The sequence below is a fragment of the Indicator indicator genome, chromosome 26 (genome assembly GCF_027791375.1).
Source record: "Indicator indicator isolate 239-I01 chromosome 26, UM_Iind_1.1, whole genome shotgun sequence".
Taxonomy (NCBI): Eukaryota; Metazoa; Chordata; class Aves; order Piciformes; family Indicatoridae; genus Indicator; species Indicator indicator.
Window position 1 is genome coordinate 14977203 of NC_072035.1, and position 21026 is coordinate 14998228.

The 21026-nt window shown below is 59.8% G+C and overlaps 3 protein-coding genes across 3 annotated transcripts; 2 read left to right on the forward strand and 1 right to left on the reverse strand.

The window, feature by feature from the left end:
- Window positions 1-983: 983 nt before the first annotated feature.
- Window positions 984-4459, forward strand: RFC5 (replication factor C subunit 5). Its single transcript, XM_054392580.1, has 11 exons — window positions 984-1141; window positions 1204-1268; window positions 1409-1545; window positions 1637-1716; window positions 2160-2233; window positions 2327-2486; window positions 3404-3485; window positions 3592-3721; window positions 3910-3987; window positions 4083-4137; window positions 4298-4459. Exons 1-11 carry the CDS (start codon window positions 984-986, stop codon window positions 4392-4394), a joined length of 1116 nt encoding a protein of 371 aa, XP_054248555.1. The 3' UTR covers window positions 4395-4459.
- A 1256-nt stretch (window positions 4460-5715) lies between these two features.
- On the reverse strand, window positions 5716-11443 carry WSB2 (WD repeat and SOCS box containing 2). The gene is made up of 9 exons (XM_054392686.1): window positions 11428-11443; window positions 11120-11291; window positions 9800-10029; window positions 9473-9604; window positions 9050-9150; window positions 7911-8083; window positions 7553-7666; window positions 6971-7078; window positions 5716-5904 (listed from the first exon to the last, which is right to left on the reverse strand). Exons 1-9 carry the CDS (start codon window positions 11441-11443, stop codon window positions 5742-5744), a joined length of 1209 nt encoding a protein of 402 aa, XP_054248661.1. The 3' UTR covers window positions 5716-5741.
- Window positions 11444-14987: 3544 nt separating this feature from the next.
- On the forward strand, window positions 14988-19893 carry LOC128975713 (rasGAP-activating-like protein 1). Its single transcript, XM_054392733.1, is given in 14 exon segments — window positions 14988-15052; window positions 16633-16689; window positions 16777-16890; window positions 16981-17042; window positions 17129-17208; window positions 17210-17259; window positions 18266-18347; window positions 18428-18565; window positions 18774-18865; window positions 18999-19065; window positions 19068-19118; window positions 19210-19363; window positions 19565-19629; window positions 19780-19893. Coding segments are annotated over 14 exon segments (1191 nt in total).
- The last annotated feature ends 1133 nt before the right edge of the window (window positions 19894-21026 follow it).

Genomic DNA, 21026 nt, shown 5'->3' on the forward strand with positions numbered 1-21026 from the left:
CACTCTCCCTAAACCCATGCCTACAACCATGCTCCAGCAGTTCCCAGCAGAGCACTTCCCTCAAGAACATGCCCCCAACTTCACTTTACTATCTCCCAGTGCTGTGTTCTCCTCAAAAGCACAGACCTGACCTCGCTTTGGTGAGTGCCAGCCCAATGCATCCCCCAAAAACATGCCCACAACCCAGTTTTGGGAGCTTCACTACTACTGAGCTGCTGGAGCATATTCAGAGAAGGGCAATGAAGCAGGTGAAGGGTCTGGAGAAGAGGTCTGCTGAGGACCAGATGAGGGTACTGAGGTTCTTCAGCCTGGAAAAAAAGGAAGCTGAGGGGAGACCTTCTGGCTGTCTACAACTCCCTGAAAGGAAGTTGGAGCCAGGTGGGGGTTGGCCTCCCAAGGAACAAGGGACAGGACAAGAGGAAACGGTCTCGGATTGCACCAGGGAAGGTTTAGCTTGGATGTTAGAAGAAACTTCTTCACTGAAAGGGTTTTGAAACACTGGAAGAGGTTGCCCAGGGAGGTGGTTGAGTCCCCAGCCCTGGAGGGGTTTAGAAGAGGCAGAGATGTCGTGCTGAGGGACATGGGTTAGCACCACCCTCGGCAGTTAGAGAATGCTTGGACACTATGATCTTAAAGGTCGTTCCCAGCCAAAAGAATTCCATCATTCCATGATTCCAAACCCTCCTTTAGTACTTCCCGCCGCTGCTCTCTCCCAAAAGCACATCCACAGCTGCACCTGAGCAGCTCCACAACCCCCTGGCTTTAGCACTTCACAGCACCCAGAGTTTCCCCCAGCCCTGCTCTAGCTCCTCCTAACCCTGCTTCAGCTCCCCCTATCCCAGCTCCAGCCCCCCCCTACCCCAGCTCCGGTTCCCCGCTAACTCTGCTCCGGTTCCCCGCCGCTCCGCTTCCCCCGCCCCCTGTTTCGCCCCGCCCCCTGTTTCGCTCCGCCCCGTCCCGCTGCTCTCGCGAGGCGGCGGGGGATGGCGCGAGCGGTCGGCGGGAACCTGCCGTGGTACGGCCGGGGCCGGGGCCGGGAAGCCTGCCCTAGGACGGCCGAGAATGGGGCCGGGACTGGGATCGGGGTCGGGAGTGGGAACCCGCCCTGGCACCGGAACCGGGGCGGGACGGGGGGGTGGAAGTCGCGGGAACCTGCCCCAGGCTGACCTCCCCTCACCCCCTCTGCCATGTTCTCCGGTGCAGGGTGGAGAAGTACCGGCCGCAGGCGCTGTCTGAGCTGGTGTCCCACCGGGATATCCTCAGCACCGGTAAGTACCGCCTTCACCCCCAGTAAGTAACTCCCCACTCCTCCCAGTAAGTAACCACGTCCTCAGCAAGTCCTTCCCCTTGCGACACCCCGGGGGGGGGCACCGGGCACCCCCCAAGCTCATTGTCCCCCGCCCCCCAGTGCAGCGGTTCATCAGCGAGGACCGACTGCCCCACCTCCTGCTCTATGGCCCCCCCGGCACTGGTAAGACTTCCACCATCCTGGCCTGTGCCAGGCAGCTCTACCGGGAGCGGGAGTTCGGCTCCATGGTGCTGGAGGTGAGTTGGGATGGGATGGGATGGGAGGGTGATGGGGGGGTTGCCCCCCACCTCTGGGTGAATCCTCGGGACCCACCTCATCTCCCTGCAGCTCAACGCCTCCGATGACCGGGGCATTGACGTCGTCCGGGGGCCCATCTTGAGCTTCGCCAGCACCAGGACCATCTTTAAGTAAGCTGGGGGGGGAGGGAAGGTTGTCTGTGGTTCCTCAAAGCTCCTTCTCCCATTGTCACGACCACCACTACAACCTGCCCCAGCACTCAGCTTGGGAATTGGGTTTGGGGGTGCTGCCAGGATGGGCAGTGAGCCAGAGCAGTTGGGAGATCAGTTGGACTTGGATGATCTGGGAGGTCTCTTCCAACCTGGTTGCTGATTCTGTGATTTGATTCTGATTCTGTGGAAGGAGCCAGGGGTGCCCAGCGAGCAGGGAGGATGATGGTGGTAAGGATGAGTGATTAAGATGGTTGCTGCTCTGGAGAAGAAGGAAGGGCTCCTTGGGAGTGCTCAGCAGAGGGAGAGGGCTGTAAAGCTCGGAATAAGTGTCCCAGACTCCCCCTTTTCAAGCACCAAGCCATCCAGGACCAAAGCCACCCCCTCTGTTCTCCCTTGCTAAGGAAAGGCTTCAAGCTGGTCATCCTGGACGAAGCTGACGCCATGACCCAGGACGCTCAGAACGCCCTGAGGCGAGGTGAGGAGCTGCAGGAGACCCCACAGCTGCTCCACCAGCATGGGGTGGGAGCCTGCCTGAGGCCCAGCCTCACTTCCCTGCTGCTCTTTGCAGTCATCGAGAAGTTCACAGAAAACACAAGGTTCTGTCTCATCTGCAACTACCTCTCCAAGATCATCCCTGCCCTGCAGTCCCGCTGCACTCGCTTCCGCTTCGGGCCCCTCACCCCGGAGCTGATGGTGCCCCGGCTGCAGCACGTCATACAGGAGGAGGGGTGAGCCAGGGCTGGCATGGGACATACAGTGGCTTAGGTTGGAAGGGACCTTAGAGATCATCTATTCTGACCTCCCTGCCATGGCCAGGGAGGCCTCTCAACTAGACTTTGGTGCTCAAAGCCTCATACAGCTTGGCCTTGAACACTTCCAGGGAGGGGACATACACAGCTTCTCTGGGCAACCCATTCTAGAGTCTCACCACCCTTATACTGAAGAACTTCTTCCTCAGCTCCAGTCTAACTCTGCTCTCCCTCACCTTCAACCCATTCCCCCTTGTCCTGTCTCTAGACACCCTCATGAAAAGTCTCTCTGCAGCCTTCCTGCAGGATGCCTTCAGGTATTGGAAGGCAGCTCTAAGGGCCCCCTCAGAGTTATCTTTTCTCCAGGCTGAACACCCCCAGCTCCCTTAGCCTGTCCTCATAGGAGAGGTGCTCCAGCCCTTGGATCATCTTTGTGGCCTCCTCTGGACTCACTCCACAGCTCTGTGTCCTTCTCATGCTGGAGACACCAGAACTGGAGGCAGGATTGGAGGTGGGGTCTCAGCAGAGCAGAGCCAAGGGCAGAATCCCCTCTGCTGCCCTGCTGCCCACACTCCTCTAGCTGCAGCCCAGCACACTGCTGCCTTCTGGGCTGCATGAGGACACTGCTGGCTCCAGGGGAGTTTCTCCTCAACCAACACCCCCAAGGCTTTTTCTTCAGGGCTGCTCTCAACTCCCTCTGCACCCTGCCTGGATTTGTGCCTGGGGTTGGCCTGACCCAGACACAGGACCCTGCACTGTGACTTGGAGGTGCTCCATGGCATCTTCCACCACCCCATTCCCTGTCACAGGAAGGAGCAGTGGGCTTGGTTTTCTATGGTTTGATTTCCTTCTGGCAGCCCTGGCTCCCCTGGCAGCCCCCAGGTCTTGTTTTCCAGGGTGGATGTGACAGAGGATGGGATGAAGGCCGTGGTGACCCTCTCGAGTGGTGACATGCGCAGAGCCCTCAATATCTTGCAAGTACGGACCGTGATGCTGGCCACCCTCCCATCGTGTAGGCCAGCAGCTGCCCTGGAGGGGGCAGCAGAGGAACTCTGCATTCTTCCTCCACCCTCCTCTTCCTCAGAGCACCACCATGGCCTTCGGGAAGGTGACAGAGGAGAATGTCTACACCTGCACAGGACACCCCCTTAAGTCTGACATCGCCAACATCCTCGACTGGATGCTGAACCAGGACTTCTCCACTGCCTACCGCAGTATCCTTTCCCTTCCCCCTTGCTGATAGAAATCCTTTTTGCTGTGGTTTCCCCATCCTGTGACCTCCAGCTCTGGATGGGGTGGGGAGTGGTCATTAGGGAAGGTCCTGTGGATTGTGGTAGGGATGAGGAGTGGGATCTCACCTGGAAAGACCTGGATGAAAGCCCTTCACTCGCTCTCACCTTAGAAATCACAGAGCTGAAGACACTGAAGGGCCTGGCCCTGCAGGACATCCTCACTGAGATCCACCTCTTCGTGCACAGAGGTGAGGACTTGTGGGGAGGGCTTCTGGCTGACCTTAAGGACACCAAGCACATCTCCCCAAACACACCACCACACACCATGTCCTTCTCTCCACAGTGGACTTCCCACCCTCCATCCGCATCCAGCTGCTGATCAAGATGGCAGACATTGAGTAAGCATCTGCTCAGCCCCTCCCTAGTGCTGCCCCAAAACACCCCCAGTGGGTGCCCACCCCACTGCCACGCTGTGCTGAGTCCTGGCAGCTGGTGCCCATCCTGGGAACACAAACCCCTGATGGAAACACCCAAAATTGCTCTTGTCCCCTGCTCCAGGTACCGGCTGGCTGCTGGCACCAGTGAGAAGATTCAGCTGAGCTCCCTCATCGCAGCTTTCCAAGTCACCAGGGACCTGATCGTGGCTGAAGCCTGATTCCTGCTGACTGGATCCTTCCTTGCAATGCCCAGAGGTGGGAAGGGACCATCAGCCCTGTGCCCAGAGCTGCTCCGTGCAGCTCTCTGGTGCCTTTTCACAAGCTTTGAGCCCACACCCAGGGCACACAAGTTGGGCAACATGTTTGAGCTTCACCCAGAAATAAAGCCTCCTCTAAAGCCCACCAGGTTCCGCTTGTCACTTTTTTTTTTCCCGTCCTGCACACCAAGGATCAAAGGGGTGTGGTAGAGGCTCCCACCCTGCCCTCATATGACTCCCAGTGGTGTCACAGTCTGAGGTCCAGCTGCTGTCACCAAATCCCCCCTTCCTTGCAGGGCAGAGCTGCCCCAGGTGCTTAGAGGCTTGGGCCACTCCATCATTCATGCAGCCATGCACAGCAAGCTGCTCTCAAAGCAGCTTCATAGGAGACCTTCCCTGTCTTCTCCATCAGCTGGGGTCACAGCTGAGCACAGACTGAGCACTTGAGCATGTAAGGCACTTGAAGCACATGCTGTCACTCCAGACACCAGCCAAGCTGGAGAGAGACAACCTTCACATCACCCCTGAAGGCTGGACACTGGGCTGCTGGAGTGCCAAGCTCCAGGGCAGAGTAGAAGGAATGGGAGCTGGATCTGTGTGAAGCCCTGTGTCCCACCTTCACGGTAGACTGATCCTCCCCAGCACATCACTGAGCACTTACTGCTCTGCTGCCCAGTGAGTGCTCACTGCCACCATGACATCCATGGCAAGAGGGCTGGAGCAGGCCCTGCCAGCTGTCCCTAGTCACCTCTACCAACCAAGAGGGAGAGACATGAGGAATCACTTTTTATTGTCATCGCTGTCATCTAGTCTGCAGAGACCAGTTTGGGTTTGTCCAGCTCCTGCTCAGCCCAGGAGTGGCTGGGCCTGAACTCTGGGGACTAAACTCCAGGATGAGCTGGTCCCACTGAGGGAGGATTTTATGGGGACAGTTGTAGCCCTGTGTGTTCATCCCAACGACACAAACTCAGCTGGGACTGCAGCCACTAACCGTCACCCCACAACATTGCACTTGGAAGCAAAAGCACCTGACCCAAAGCTTGCAGATCACAGAGGTGGGGACAGGGGGACCTGTGTCAGGCCACCACAACCATGCCCCTTGCCCTCTGCATGCTTTTTTGCTGGGTTCTCCTATGATACACCCCCAAATCCCTCCACATTGACAAACACAGCCCCAAAATGAGGGCAACAGCAACCCTCCTGCTCCACGGCTGTCAGCGAGGCGGCGTTGCTGAGCTGCCTCCTCTTGAGCCCGGCCAAGCTCCGCAGAGACCTTCTGGCCTCTGAGCCTCTGCTTCCCACCTGGCCTCAGAATGTCCGGTAAGTGAGGAATTCCTTCAGCTTCTTGGGAATGGGGAGTGCCAGGACCTGGTAGGTGGTGAGGAAGGTGCGCAGAGCCTTGCGGCACAAGTGCTTCAGCGACGACAGGACCCTCGGAGCAGTCCAGAACTGCACGTGGCCATCTCTGGTCCTGCAACGGGACCCAAACGAGCTGTGAGCACAGGGCAAACAGGCAAGAAAGCTCCACTGTCCCCCCCCCCACATATCCCCAGCTTGCAGCCTGAAGGTTGGTCTCTTCTCCAAAGGGACAGCTAATAGAAGAGGACCAAGTTGCAACAAGGGAGGTTTAGGTTGGACATGAGGAACAATTTCTTCCCTGAAAGGGTTGTCAGGCCCTGTCCAAGGAAGCAGGTCAGTGAGTGTCCTTTGGGATGTTCTTTGGGTGACCATGGGTCAGCCATAGCTGTGCCATATGGAAAAGGACCTGGTCAAGAGCTGGCTAAAGATGAGCCAACTTGTGCACAGGTAGCCAAGAAGGCCAACAGCATCCTGGCTTGGATCAGAAACTGTGGTCAGCAGGACTGGGGCAGGGATTATCCTCCTGTACTGGGCACTGGTGAGGCTGTACCTCAAATACTGGGTTCAGTTTCTGGGCCCTCACTCACACACTGAGGGGCTGAAGCCTGTCCAAAGAAGGCCAACAAAGCCTGGTGAAGGGTCTGGAGAACAGGGCTGGCAAGGAGAAGCTGAGGGAACTGGAGTTTAGTGTGGAGGCTTAGGGGAAACCTCACTGCTCTCCACAACTCCTGAAAGAAGCCTGGAGCCAGGTGGGGGTTGGTCTCTTCTCCCAGAGAACAATCGATAGGACAAGAGGAAATGGCCTCAAGTTGCACCAGGGGACATTCAGGTTGGAGATGAGGCACAATTTCTTCACTGAAAGAGTTGTCAAGGCCTGGCCCAGGCTGCCCAGACCAACTGGTGGAGTCCCCATCCCTGGAAGGGTTTCAAAACCATGGAGATGAGGCACTGAGGGCCATGGTTTAGTGGTGCCTTGGCAGTGCTGGCTTAAGGGTTGGACTAGACAATCTCAAAGGTCTCTTCGAAACCCAACGATTCTCAGATTCCAGGATTCTAACCACACATTCTCCAGCTCAGGAAACCACCCTGCAGCTCAGGGAAGCCCAGCAGGTGCTGAGAAGACCCAGAGCTGGAGGAGGAGGGAACAGATCCATGCTTCTCCTTTCCCACATACGCACCCCGTGGCGATGAATCCGCCATGTGGGAAGTAGGTGCAGCACAACCCATTGGTCATGGGTGCGAAGGCGACCAGAGAGCGCAGCTCCAAGGCCCAGATCCTCAGCAGCCTGGGGAGACAGGGAGAGGACACCCTGCCAGGCACACCCCCAGGCAGTGCCTGCAGCTAGAAGAAAGCCTCTTGGTTGACCTGAACGTGTGCACTCTGGAGGAGGATTTTCATCCTATGAGCTCAGAGCGTGCCAGGAGAGTCCCAACACAGCAGCAAATTCCCTGGAGAGCTGAGCTGGAGGCAAAGCTTGTGACTGTGCCAAGGGGCACAGCGAGGGGGGCACAGCATGGAGGAGGACATGGGCCCCAGTTCATCACTGAGGGAGGTGGCAGTGCCCTGACCTTGCTACTCCTTATCACAGCCAAGCTGCCATGTCCCAGGCAATCCAGCTTTTCCCTTTATGCTGGACACTGGTGGGGACCTGGCACGTGACATCTGCACCCCATTGGCACATCCTGAGCTCCTGCTTTGTTTTAGAGATGTCCTCCTGGGGCCTTCTTTCTGCTGGAGGTCCCCAAGAAGGTTCACTCACCTGTCATCCGCCACTGTGGCCAGGTAGAGGCCCTCAGGAGAGAAGCAGACAGAGCGCAGGGAGCTGGTGTGGACTTCACCACTGTAGTCCACTGCTGAGTGCAGAGGGACATGGCTGTGGAGGGAGGAGAGCAAGCCCAAGGTCAGCCCCAGGCTTCTGTCAGCCCCATCCCCAGTGCTCTGGGGCTGGCAGGGGGACTAAACCCAGCAAGTTTGAGCCCCCCTTCAAGTGCTGGAGACAGGAGGGAGGTGGTGGCTCTGCCCAACTAGAAGAGAAGGCCACAGTCAGGCCCAACAAAGCCCCACAGTACTGCTCTGTCTCCCTTTCCTGGTCCCTCGCCAGCCCCCCAGCTCCGTACCGCAGTGTCCTCAGCTGCTCCCCAGTGTAGGGATCCCACATGATGACGCAGGCGTCGTAGGAAGCGGTGACAAGGAGGGCTGAGTCTGGTGAGAAGTCACAGGACACCACGCTGCTCTGGTGGCCCTCCAGCCTCCGGATGAGGGTGTAGGACTTCATGCTCCACAGCAGTGCCTGTGAGACACAGGCAGGAGCTGAGGCTGGGCACACCCCAAGGGTGGGAAATTAGGGTTTAAGGCACATGGGGTCTGCTCTCAGCTTCTCCATGCAAGTACAGAGTCCTGTATCTGGAGAGGAGTAACTCCAGGCACCAGTACAGACCAGGAGTCATCCTGCTGGAAAGCAGCTTCATGGAGAAAGACCTTGGGAGTCCCAGTGGACAGTAAATCATCCATGGGACAGCAATGTGTCCTTGTGGCCAAGAGGGCCACCTGGGGTGCATCAAGAAAAGTGTGGCCAGCAAATCTAGGGGGGTTCTCCTGCCCCTCTACTCTGCCCTGCTGAGACCACACCTGGAATATTGTGTCCAGTTTTGGGGTCCCCAGTTCAAGTGAGACAGGCAACTGCTGGAGAGAGTCAAATGGAGGCTATAAGGATGGTGAAGGGACTTCAACATCTCTGCTATGGAGAAAGGCTAAGAGAGCTGGGGCTGTTTAGTCTGGAGAGGAGAAGACTGAGAGGGGACCTTATCAATGTCTATAAATATCTGAGGGGTGGGTGTCAGAATGAAGGTGCCAGGCTCTTCTTGGAGGTGCCCAATGATAGGACGAGGAACAACGGGAATAAGCTGGAACCCAGGAAGTTCCAGCTCAGCATGAGAAGAAACTTCTTTGGTGTGAGGGTGCTGGAACCCTGGAGCAGGCTGCCCAGAGAGGTTGTAGAGTCTCCTTCTTTCCAACATGCCTGGATGTGTTCCTGTGTGACCTGCCCTAGGAGATCCTGCTTTGGCAGGCGGCTTGGACTGGATATCTCTGGACACCCCTTCCAACCCCTGACATTCTATGATTCTGTGCAGAACCAGAATGGAAGAGAAGTCAGGGTGGCTCTGGTCTGTCCCCTTCTCTTGGTGGGGACTTGGAGAATGAAAGGGAGCCCTAGATTCAATGGGACATAGGCCAGCTCCCACCCAGAGAGACTCACCGACTTCTCTCCAGCCACAGAGCAGAGCATGCTGCAGTCTGGGGAGATGGAGCAGCAGTAGACCCACTGCACATGGCCAGACAGCACCTGGACCTGACGCCCTGGGGACACACGAGTTGTAAGAGGCAAGCATGACAGACAGCCCTGGGCCCTGGCCCTGCCCTCCCCTCTCAGGAAAGAACACACATGGGGCTGGGGCTTTCCCTCCAGCTTTCCCTCCCTACCTGCATCTTCTTCCCGCACATCCCAGGCCCCACCTGGGAGAGGATGGTTCTGCTCTATGTTGCAGGACTCTCCCCTTCTGACTCAAATACTGTCCCCAAAGATCTTCTCCCACCTACTGAAGCAAGTTTCTGCCCACAGCAAAGCCCAGTCTCAGCCAGGTGTGACCTAGCACCTGGGATGTCTCCACGTGCTCCTTACCATCTCTGCTCAGGTCCCAGACACGCAAGGTCTTGTCCCGCGAGGCTGACACAAGGATGAGGCTTCCATTGGGAGCGAAACTCAGGTCTCTAACAACATCCTGGTGCCCCAAGAGGCTGAAGAGGAGGTGTCCTGCAGAGAGAGGACATGCTGAATGCCATCCTGCCATGGGAAACAAGGAGCGATCTTGGGACAGGGACAGAGCAGGGGCTCCCATGCACCCCAGGGAAGTGTTTAGGGAAGGATGGAGACAGGACCTCCTTCCAAGAGGGAGTGAGGGGAAAGACAGTAGCCTGACTGCTCTTGCTGTCAGCAATGACCACTCACCTGTCTGCACCTCCCAGACCTTGATCTGCCCATCATTGAGCCCAGTGGCCAGGATCAGACAGGGGAGATCCACGGTGGGCTCTGTCCCTCCTGCCTCTGCTGCTGGCCAGGCACTGAAGGCCAAGCCCCACACGATCTGGCCGCACTCCAGCGTCTTCTCCTTGGCCACCCCTCGGCTCCTCGCCTCCGCCTTGCCCCCGCGGCTCTTGTGCTCTGAGCTTTTGCAGCTGCTGGGGGAAAGGAGAGCAGCACAGAATCACAGACTGGAGGGGGTTGAAAAGAACCTCTGGAGATCATCCATTCCAACTCCACTGCTAAAGCAGGGGCAGCTTGCCCAGGGTCACAATGGCCAGAGGAGATTGGAAGCTCTCCACAGGAGGAGACTCCACAACCTCTCTGGGCAGCCTGCTCCAGGCCTCCAGCACCCTCACACCAAAGAATTTTTTCCTCCCATTCAGATGGAACCTCCTGGCTGCCAGTTTGTGCCTTTTGCCCCTTGTCCTGCCACTGTTGCCACTGACAAAGAGACTGTGCCCATCCTCTTTCCAAGCACTGATCAGATCCCCTCTGGGGCTGCTCTTCTCCAGGCTCAACAGCCCCAGCGCTCTCAGCCTTTCCTCCTCGCAGAGGTGCTCCAGATCCCACAGCATCTGTGGAGTTTCTACTGGACTCTCTCCAATAGTTCCCTGGAGAGCTCAGAACTGGACCCATGACTCCAGATGTGGTCTTACTAGGGCAGAGGAGAAGGAGAACCTTCCCGTGACCCACTGGCCATATCGTTCTTTCGTGAACCCCAGGAGACCACTGGCCTTCTTGGCAATGAGGGCACAGTGCTGGCTCACTGATGAACTTCTTGTCCCCCAGCACCCCGAAGTCCTTCTCCGAGGAGCGGCACCCCAGCAGGTCACCCCTCACCTGTACTGGTGCAGGGGGTTTACAGGATCACAGGACATTAGGGGTTGGAAGGTACCTCCAAAGGTCATCGAGTCCAAACCCCCTGCCAGAGCAGGGCCATAGAATCTAGCACAGGTCACACAGGAATGCATTCAGATGGGGCTTGAAAGTGTCCAGAGAAGGAGACTCCACAACCTCCCTGGGGTTGCTCCTACCCAGGGGCAGGACTCTACACTTGCCCTGGTTGAACTGCATGAGGTTCACCTTTGCCCAGCTCTCCAACAGCACAGCCTGACAGGGTGCCAGCTGCTCCTCCCAGTTTGTCTCAGCAGCAAACTGGCTGAGGGTCCGCTCTGTCCCCTCGCCAGGTCACCGAGGGGCCCCCAGTACCCCCCCTCCCGCCCCTCCAGCCGCCCCCTAACTCACAGCTCGGCCTCCTCCAGGGGCCAGGGGATCAGCTTGACCACGCAGTGTCCCTGGGACCAGGCGAACCAGGAGCCATCGTGAGAGAAGGCCACGCTCCATGTCTCGCAGCTGGACTTCCAGTCGTAGCGCTGGGGCCGGCCCGGCTTCAGCTCCGCCAGCAGCACCGGCTCCTCTGCGGCGGGACACGCAGCTCAGCGCCCCCGCCCTCCCCGGGGGGGAAAGGGGGTCCCGGAGGGGGTTCCCTGCTGCCCCATCCCTCAGCGAGCCGGCTGCGGTCCCCGCGGAGCCCGCTCCCCGCCCCACCTCACCTCCGCTCGGCTTCATGGCGGCTCCCGGCCCGGCCCGGCCCGGCCCGGCCCGGCGCTGCCGCTCCGCTCGGCCCCGGCCCGGCCCCGTCGCTCCGCCCGGCCCCGGCCCCGGTCCCGGCCCCGGGAAGGCCCCGCCGGGCGGGCCCAGTCCCAGGACCCGGCCCAGGGCGGCGGCGGCGGCGCGGTGAGGGGAGGGGAGTCCGCTGCTTCCTCCTCCTTTTCCTCCACCTCCGGCACCGCCCCGCCGCGGCCCGGGCGTTACCGGGGGTACCGGAGTGCCCGCGGCCCCAACGTGCCCGGCGCCGTGCCGCACCTCCAGCCCCGGGCTGGGGTGCGGGCAGCGGCGGAACAGGTCGGACGGCAAACAAAGGGCTGGGCTGCAGCTCCGGGGACGCCTCGGTCCTCCTGGGCCACCCCACGGTTATAGGCTGGCACGGGGACACGGCGGAACAGCACCCAGACGGTGACACCCCTGACAGTGACCCCCCAGGGACCCAGCACCCAGACGGTGACACCCTTGAAAGTGACCCCCCAGGGACCCAGCACCCAGTCAGTGACACCCCTGACGGAGACCCCCCAGGGACCCAGCACCCACACAGTGACACTCCTGACAGTGACCCCCCAGGGACCCAGCACCCAGACGGTGACACCCCTGACAGTGACCCCCCAACACCCAGCACCCACACAGTCACACCCCTGACAGAGACCCCCCAGGGACCCAGCACCCAGAAGGTGACACCCCTGACAGTGACCCCCCAGGGACCCAGCACCCACACAGTCACACCCCTCACAGTGACCCCCCAGGGACCCAGCACCCAGAAGGTGACACCCCTCAAAGTGACCCCCCAGGGACCGAGCACCCAGATGGTGACACTCCTGACAGTGACCCCCCAGGGACCCAGCACCCACACAGTGACACCCCTGAAAGTGACCCCCCAGGGGCCCAGCACCCAGAAGGTGACACCCCTGACAGTGACCCCCCCAGGGACCCAGCACCCAGACGGTGACACCCCTGACAGTGACCCCCCAGGGACCCAGCACCCACACAGTGACACCCCTGACAGTGACCCCCAGGGACCCAGCACCCAGACAGTGACACCCCTGACAGTGACCCCCCAGGGACCCAGCACCCAGACGGTGACACTCCTGACAGTGACCCCCCAGGGACCCAGCACCCAGACGGTGACACCTTTGAAAGTGTCCCCCCAGGGACCCAGCACCCAGTCAGTGACACCCCTGACGGAGACCCCCCAGGGACCCAGCACCCACACAGTGACACTCCTGACAGTGACCCCCCAGGGACCCAGCACCCACACAGTGACACCCCTGACAGTGACCCCCCCAGGGGCCCAACACCCAGATGGTGACACCCCTGACAGTGACCCCCCCAGGGACCCAGCACCCACACAGTGACACCCCCTGACAGTGACCCCCCAGGGACCCAGCACCCAGACGGTGACACCCCTGAAAGTGACCCCCCAGGGATTCAGCACCCAGACGGTGACACCCCTGACAGTGACCCCCCAGGGACCCAGCACCCACACAGTGACACTCCTGACAGTGACCCCCCAGGGGCCCAGCACCCAGAAGGTGACACCCCTCAAAGTGACCCCCCAGGGACCCAGCACCCAGATGGTGCCACTCCTGACAGTGACCCCCCAACACCCAGACGGTGACACCCCTGACAGTGACCCCCCCAGGGACCCAGCACCCACACAGTGACACCCCTGAAAGGGAACCCCCTCAGACCCAGCACCCACACAGTGACACCCCCTGACAGTGACCTCCCAGCACCCACACAGTGACACCCCTGAAAGGGAACCCCCTCAGACCCAGCACCCACACGGTGACACCCCCTGACAGTGACACCCCCCGACAGTGACCCCTCAGGGACCTAGTACCCACAAGGTGATACTCACTTCCCCCCAGCAGTGACACCCATGGTGACACACCCCCTTCAACAACAGCATCCCCCCAGGGAGCCAGCACCCACGTAGTGACGCTTCAACACTGACAGCCCAGCTCCCTCAGGGCCCCAGCACCTGCGTGGTGACATCCTCCTGCAGTGGCACCCCCCTTGCTGTGGAAACCTCAAGGACCCAGCACATACAGGGTGGCACCCACCTCATCAGTGGCCCGTCTTAGTGAACCAACTTCCACATGGTGACCACCCCCTGGCAGCAGCACCCCAAGAACCCATCACCCACATGGTGACACCCCCCCTGGCAGCAGCACCCCGAGAACCCATCACCCTCATGGTGACACCCCACTTGACAACGACCCCTCAGGACCCAGTGCCCACACAGTGACAACCTCATGGCAGTGACCCAGACAGGACCCACCCAGTGACATGCCCTGGCAGTAAACCCTCAAAGGACCCACCACACACCCCCACCCCAGCAGTGACAGCCCTGGGACCCAGCACCCACAGAGTGGCATCCCCTGGCAGCCAGCTCACTGTGGACCAAGCACTTGCACAATGACTTCCCTCTCCCTCAGGGACCCAGCACCTGCAGGCTGACACCCACCCCAACAGTGACCCCTCCTGGAGCCCCAACACCCACATGGTGACACCCTCCCGGCAGTAGCACCCCAAGGACCCTGCACTCCCTGGGTGCCACCCACCCTGGCAGTACCTACTGTGAGTCACTGCAGGAGGCATCTGGCCAGCCACCCTCGCACCCCTTGAATTCTCCATCATTCCAGCTCCCTCCTCAGTGCCCCCTGTGCCAGGCAGAGGGGGGGGCTGCACCCCAACAGGACAACAGTGACAGGGGGGAACATACCCCCCTGCATCTCCCCTGGCTTGGGGTCCCCATTGCAGAGCAGCCAGGGTGAAGGGAGCATGACGGTGTGGGGAGCACCACAGTGTGGCAACCCCCAGCACCCCAGGATGGGATGGCCCCAATTTGGCTCAGCGTGCCCCTTGCAAGGGTGGGGGGTCACAGAAGTCAGGGAACGAAGTCCCATGGGGAGCCTTGAGGACCCCTACGCCAGCAGCCCCCCTCAAGCAGGTTGCTTCCCTTCCCCTACCCCAAGACCACCTCATGCCACTCACTACTACTTTGGGGTGCAGGCAGAGAGCCACCCCCCACCCTGGGGACAGTCCCTTGTGCCACTCTGCTGGGAGGGGACAGAAGCTGTCTCTCTGTGTGTGCCTCCCACCCGTGACGACCTTGTGCCTCAGTTTCCCCATCATTAGAACCGGGGCGGGGGAGGCTGTGCCCATGCTGCTGCGGCTGGCACAGGGGAAGACCCGCAGGGTGAGCGACAACCAGCGGCTGGTGGCGGAGTGGCACTGGGCCAGTGGGCACCCATCTCACTCGCTTCTCACTCGCTGCTCGGGCGCAGGTGGGGAGCGAAGCAGCGAAAAAAACAACCCAGAAGAGGAAAAAGGAAAAAGCGACGGCGAGAAATGGTCGAGGAGGAGGAGGAGGCGGATGACGGTGCCCGCAGCCCCCACCGGCTGTGAAGGTGGAGGGCGGGAATCAGGGCACCCCCGGGGGCACCTATCGGAGCACCCCATGGACTCCTAGGTGCTCGCCCTGAAGTTCTCCGGCATGGCCAAAAGCAGCTCCCTGCACTGCCGGGTGCTGGAGGGGAAGGACCTGCCCGCCAAGGACGTGTGAGTGGCTCTGGGTGGGGTCCCCCGGTCCCCCCATGCCGGGGGATGCGGTGGGAGGGGGGTGCCGGGAGCGCTGGGTGCTCTGCTCTCCATGCAGTTTTGGGGATCCCTGCTCGCACCCATGCTGGCTGGGACACACTGCCTCAAAGTGGGGGTCAGGGGGCAGTAGGGAAGTGCCAGTCCCGCTGACCCCCCAATGCCTATGACCCCCCTACACCCCTTTAGCATCCCCTTGCTGCCCCCCAGCAGGGTGGCTACAGGGTATCACCCCAAGGCTGTGGGCAGCACTTGGGGGGCACAGCTCCCCACACCCCCACATACCTGCTGAGCAGCCATGCTCTTGGGGAAAGGGGATAGCAAGGGGGGGTGGGGTGGGAGGGGGTGCAGGGAGACCCCTGCCTGCTGCTGCCCCATGGATACGCTTCAACAGACCTGGCAGTCCCGGACTTGTCCGGATGTGCCAGCCTGTCACCGCTGGCCACTCCCAGGGCCAGGCAGCTGGCCATGGCAGCACACAGTGGGGTCTCCCTGGGTCAGTTTCCCCACCCAGCTGGGGTCACAATGCTGTGCTGGGTGCCCTGCTCTGGGGGTCTGAACACAGTGGTGAGATCTGGACCCATCAGCATAGGGGTGAGATGCCTGGTATCCCTCTCAGTCCCCCAAATCCAACTTGGGGCTGCAGAGGGATTCAGAGTGACCTGCTCCCATCCCAGGGCTCTTGGGGTGGGGAGGGTCAGGAACTGCCAGCCCCACAGTGCCCTGCCACAGTGTGCCCTGCCAGACTGTCTGGGTCATTGATTTTGCTCTGCTGGGAGGTGCTGAGACACCCCTGGGGATTAACACCACCATCTGTTAGCCACCAACGTCACCCACTGAGCCCTCAGCTGTGATCAGGACCTTCCTGTGGCCTGTGGCTGGGACAGAGGCTGGGGTCACCTCCCTTGCACTACTTGGGCTCTGACTCTGTGGTGCACCAGCTCCTGTCACAGCCTGCCACCAGCAGCAGGGGATTTGGGGCTCCAGCACCAGCCCTGCATGCTGACCCAGGGCTGGTGTCCCCCTGTGCTGGCCTGGGTGACATAAATCAGCTGGGAAGGGGCTTTTCAGGGACCACTTAAAAAGCCCTGGATCCAGCCCTTGCCTCCTCCATGTCCTCCCCCACACAACAGGCTCTGGGCCAGGCCAGCGTCACCCTGACATCATGTGTTGCCACAGAAACTTGGGCTTGGCTGTGCTGCTGGCAAGATGCCAGTACCCACGGGTGGGGGGCGTGGGGACGCAGGGCCGTGGCTCAGGGTGGCCCTCAGCAGGTCCCCTAGCTCAAGGAGCAACAAGAAAATTCGTTGTCCCCATCCTGGTGTCAGCTGTGGGGCTGGGCTGAGACCGGGCAGCTCAGCTCACCCCCTAGAGTCAGTGCTTCACTGGTGGCGTTTGAAGTGGTGCTGGAATCCAGCCCCCCCAAGCTGCGTGTGGGACCGCCAGCTTGGGTGCTGAACCTGTGGGACCCCCAGTTTGGGTGCTGAACCTGCAGGACCCCCAGCTTGAGTGCTGAACCTGTCACACCCTCGTCTTCTGCCTAGGTCCAGCTCCAGTGATCCCTACTGCGTGGTCAAGGTGGACAATGAGGTGGTGGCCAGGTAGGGGTGGGACACTGTGCCACCCTGGGGAGGGGATGTGTGGGGATGGGCACTCTCCCTGGGGGTGCAGCCAGCTCTCCATCACAGGACTGCCACGGTGTGGAAGAGCCTGAACCCTTTTTGGGGTGAGGGATACATCCTGCGCCTGCCCTGCGGCTTCCACAGCTTCACCGTCTACATGCTGGATGAAGATACCATCGGGTAAGGGAGACGAGGTGGTCATGGTGGGCACCGAGGTGGCATGCCCCCGTCAGTGGGCTCAGTGCCCGCTGTGTATCTCTGCCCTGGCAGGCAGGATGATGTCATCGGCAAGGTCTCGCTCAGATGCCAGCAGATCTTGGCTGAACCACGGGGTGAGTGGGGTCGTGCTGAGGGGGCTGTGGGGAGACAGCGGGGCCCAGCCTGGCACCATAGGGTGCCCACCTTGTTCCCTTGGCAGGTGTGGACAGTTGGCTCAGCCTGGCACCTGTGGACCCAGACAAGGAGGTGCAGGGTGAGATCCACTTGGAGCTGCAGGTGCCTGAGCAGGGCCACACCATGGGTGCTGCGCTGCCACCTCATCGAGGCCAGGTAGGAGGGGTGTTGGCAGAGCATGCCAGGGGGTGTCACCACCCATGGGGTCTTATTATTGGCTGATGAGCTCTGGGCAGCAGGAGAAAGGGAGGGGATGGGGAGAACGGTGGCACAAGGCTCTGAGAAGGGTCCTTACTCTGTCCTGCTTGGGGGCATCAATGATGCCAACCCACATGTCTTAATGCCATGGGGTCTCAGCAGGGACTGAGCTGCTTTGGACACTGCCAGCCTTGATGTGGGTCAGGGAGTCAAGGAGCAGAGCTGGATGGCCCAAATGGTCCCTTTCAGACCATCTGGCCCTTGCACCCAGTTTCTCCCCTTTGGCTTCTTCTCTGGAGACTTTCAAGCCCCATCTGGATGCATTCCTGTGTGACCTGTGCTAGATTCTACAGTCCTGCTCTGGCAGGGGGCGTTGGACTCAATGATCTCTGGAGGTCCCTTCCAACCCCTAACATCCTGTGATCCTGTGGGGAGCAACTGGGTGCAAAGTGGGGTGAAACCCAGTTTCTTTGGCTGCAGAATGGAGGGAAACTGAGGCAGGCCCCAGGGTTCCCCTCTGCTCTTGGGGGAGGGTAGGGGGGTGGTGTGTATGTGCGGGCACACGTGTGCCCGCATGCGTGTGCCTGTGCCCACACACGTGGCTGCCAGCCGGTGGGGAGCAGGGAGCAGAGGCAGCATCCCACTGCCATGGCAACCAAAGCGGGTACCAAGGCAACCGGATGGCCATGGGGACAACAAGAAAGGACAGCAGAGCCCCCCTGCCATCCCCATTCCCATCCAAGTTCCCAGTGCTATGCCATTTGTCCCCAGGGACCCAAGGAAGGGGCTTGGTGACAGGAATGCTGGGGACCTACGTTTACCAACATCCCCCCCAGCACCCCTCTGGTGCCCGGTGTGCCCAGATGAGCTGGAAGAAAAAAGTAGACACGGGGGTGCAGGGACTGTGCTGGTGGGGACAGGACCCCTGCCTGCTGCAACTCCACTGACCCCCTCCTCCCCACAGGGACCTGGCCCCCCGGGACCTCTCTGGCACCTCAGACCCCTTTGCCCGGGTGTCGTGCTGCGGACACATGTTGGAGACAGCCGTGAGTCAGGGTGCTTGGTGCTGGGAGCTGGAGGCTTGGCCACCTCATCCTCCACAGCCACGGGTCACTGTGCCCAGCAGGTGATGAAGAAAACTGGCTTCCCACGCTGGGATGAGGTGCTGGAGTTTGAGCTGGCAGAGGGCAAGCTGGGGGAGGCTGTGCTGAAAGTGGAGGTGTGGGACTGGGACATCGTGGGCAAGAACGACTTCTTGGGATAGGTGAGGACCTCAGGGAACGCTGGCATGGGGTAGGGTCCCAGGGGCCTCCCATTGCCTCCCCGTGCTTGGGGTCTGGGTGACTGTGGGTCAGGACCCCACTCATGTCTTGTGTTTTCCCCAGAGGAGGGGACCTCACTAGTGGGGTGCAGCACAGGGGTGCTCTGGTGAGTGTCCCTCCCCATCCCTGACCTTACCTCTGGCCTCTCAGGTTGAGTTCCTCCTGGACACCATCTGCAGCAACCCCACCAAGGGCTGGTTCCAGCTCCTGCCCTTCCCCAGCACTGCTGAGGACCATGGTGAGCGCAGGCAGGGGGCAGGCAGCTGCCTGCACCTTCCACGAGCAGCCTCCCAGGGTAGCTGTGACCCAATCCCTGGGTGACTCCTCCGATGGCTGATGGAAGGTCCTAACGGAGCCCTTCCTGTGTCATTGCAGGGGGCAGCTAGGTGCCCTGCGGCTGGCAGTGCGGCTCGTGGAGGACAGGGTGCTGCCCACCCCCTACTCTACCAGCCCCTCATCCAGCTCCTCACCGAGCCCATCCTGTGCCCAGGCCAGGTGGGTGATGTGGGGTGCGAGGACCCTCAGGGGTGGCTAAGGACCACCCTGGCATGGGGGCCTCACCATGTCCACCCTGCCCTCCTCACAGTCTCCCACTGGCACTGCTCTGGCTGTCCTGGAGGAGGTGAACTCGGGGGAGAGCCGGCAGGATGTGGCCACCAAGCTGGTGAAGGTCTTCTTGGGACAGGGGCTGGCTGTGCCCCTCCTGGACTATCTCCCCAATCATGAGCTGGCCAGGACCAGTAAGTGCCAGGGCTAAGGACACCACCTACACCACCACCCCCAGCAAGGAAACTGGGTCCTAGGGTCTCCCCAGCACCCCACGGGGAGTTAGAGTGGGGCCACCAGGGGGGAGGCAGGGGAGGTGCCATATCTGTGAGGGGTCAGGGGCAGCTGAGACATCACCCTGTGCCCACACTGCCATGGCCTCTGTGCTCTTCCAGCGGACCCCAACATCCTCTTACGCTCCAACTCGCTGGCATCCAAGTCCATGGAGCAGTCCCTGAAGGTGAGCGTAGGTGGAGATGCCAGCCGAGTCCCTGCTGCCCCCTTCCATGATGGCATCAGGGCACAGAGCGGGCTGAGTCCTCACAGAGCATCTGGGGAAAAATGTGGGGACTGTTTGGGGACAAGGAGAGTGACTGGCCACTCCTTGCAGGTGGTGGGGCTGCCCTACCTGCAGGACTTCCTGAAGCCCGTGGTGAACCGCATCTTTGAGGAGAAGTACGTTGAGCTGGACCCCAGCAAGATGGAGCTGAGCCGCAGCAGGTGACCACAAAGGGGTGGCTGGAAGCACACGTGCTGCCTGGCACGTCCCAAACCACCTCCATCCTGATGCCTCTTGTGAGAAGGGTGTCACCCATTGCTGCTGAGCCCATTAGTCACCTCGGCAGTTTTGGTTAGAGACGGTTTTAACAGGAGACAGGAAAGAGCTCGCCCAGAATTGCAAGCTCCATTTAGTCTCTCTCCTCAAAATACACCAAATGGAAAAAGAAATTTGGTGCTAGGAGGTTCCCTTCATGTGTTAGCCCCCAATGCTTTTCTTTGTCTCTGTGCGGCTTGTAAAGCAAATTTTTCTGCATGCTTCTACATGGCTGTAACTGGTGACAGGAAAGAGCTACCAAAGAATTGCAAGCTCCATTTAGACTCTCTCCTCAAAATAAACCAAATGGAAAAAGAAATTTGGTGCTGGAAGGTTCCCTTCATGTGATAGGCCCCAATGATTTCCATTGTTTCAGTGCGGCTTCTGAAGCAACTTTTTTCCACATGCTTAGACATGGCTGTAACTGGTGACAGGAAAGAGCTACCAAAGAATTGCAAGCTCCATTTAGACTCTCTCCTCAAAAGAGACCAAATGGAAAAAGAAATTTGGTGCTAGGAGGTTCCCTTCATGTGTTACCCCCAATGATTTTGTTTGCACGGCTAGTAAAGCAAGTTTTTTCCACATGCTTCGATATGGCTGTAACTGGTGACAGGAAAGAGCTAGGCCAGAATTGCAAGCTCCATTTAGTCTCTCTCCTCAAAACAGACCAAATTGAAAAAGAAATTTGGTGCTAGGAGGTTCCCTTCATGTGATAGGCCCAATGATTTTCTTTGTCTCTCTGCGGCTTGTAAAGCAACTTTTCTCCACATGCTTAAATATGGCTGTAACTGGTGACAGGAAAGAGCTAGCACAGAATTCAAATCTCCATTTAGTCTCTGACCTCAAAATAGACCAAATAGAGAAAGAAATTTGGTGCTAGGAGGCACCCTTCATGTGTTAGCCCCGAATGCTTTTGTTTGTCTCTGTGCAGCTTGTAAAGCAACTTTTTTCCACATGCTTAGACATGGCTGTAACTGGTGACAGGAAAGAGCTAGCCCAGAATCGCAAGCTCCATTTAGACTCTCTTCTCAAAAGAGACCAAA

Coding starts and splice junctions, on each gene's coding strand:
- RFC5 (XM_054392580.1), top strand. CDS start 984: ATGGCGCGAGCGGTCGGCGGGAACCTGCCGTGGTACGGCCGGGGCCGG. Junction 1,546..1,636: donor TCGGCTCCATGGTGCTGGAG/GTGAGTTGGGAT, acceptor ATCTCCCTGCAG/CTCAACGCCTCCGATGACCG. Junction 2,487..3,403: donor CACGTCATACAGGAGGAGGG/GTGAGCCAGGGC, acceptor CTTGTTTTCCAG/GGTGGATGTGACAGAGGATG.
- WSB2 (XM_054392686.1), bottom strand. Junction 8,084..9,049: donor CTGTGGCTGGAGAGAAGTCG/GTGAGTCTCTCT, acceptor TGTGTCTCACAG/GCACTGCTGTGGAGCATGAA. Junction 7,667..7,910: donor GAGCAGCTGAGGACACTGCG/GTACGGAGCTGG, acceptor CTCCCTCCACAG/CCATGTCCCTCTGCACTCAG.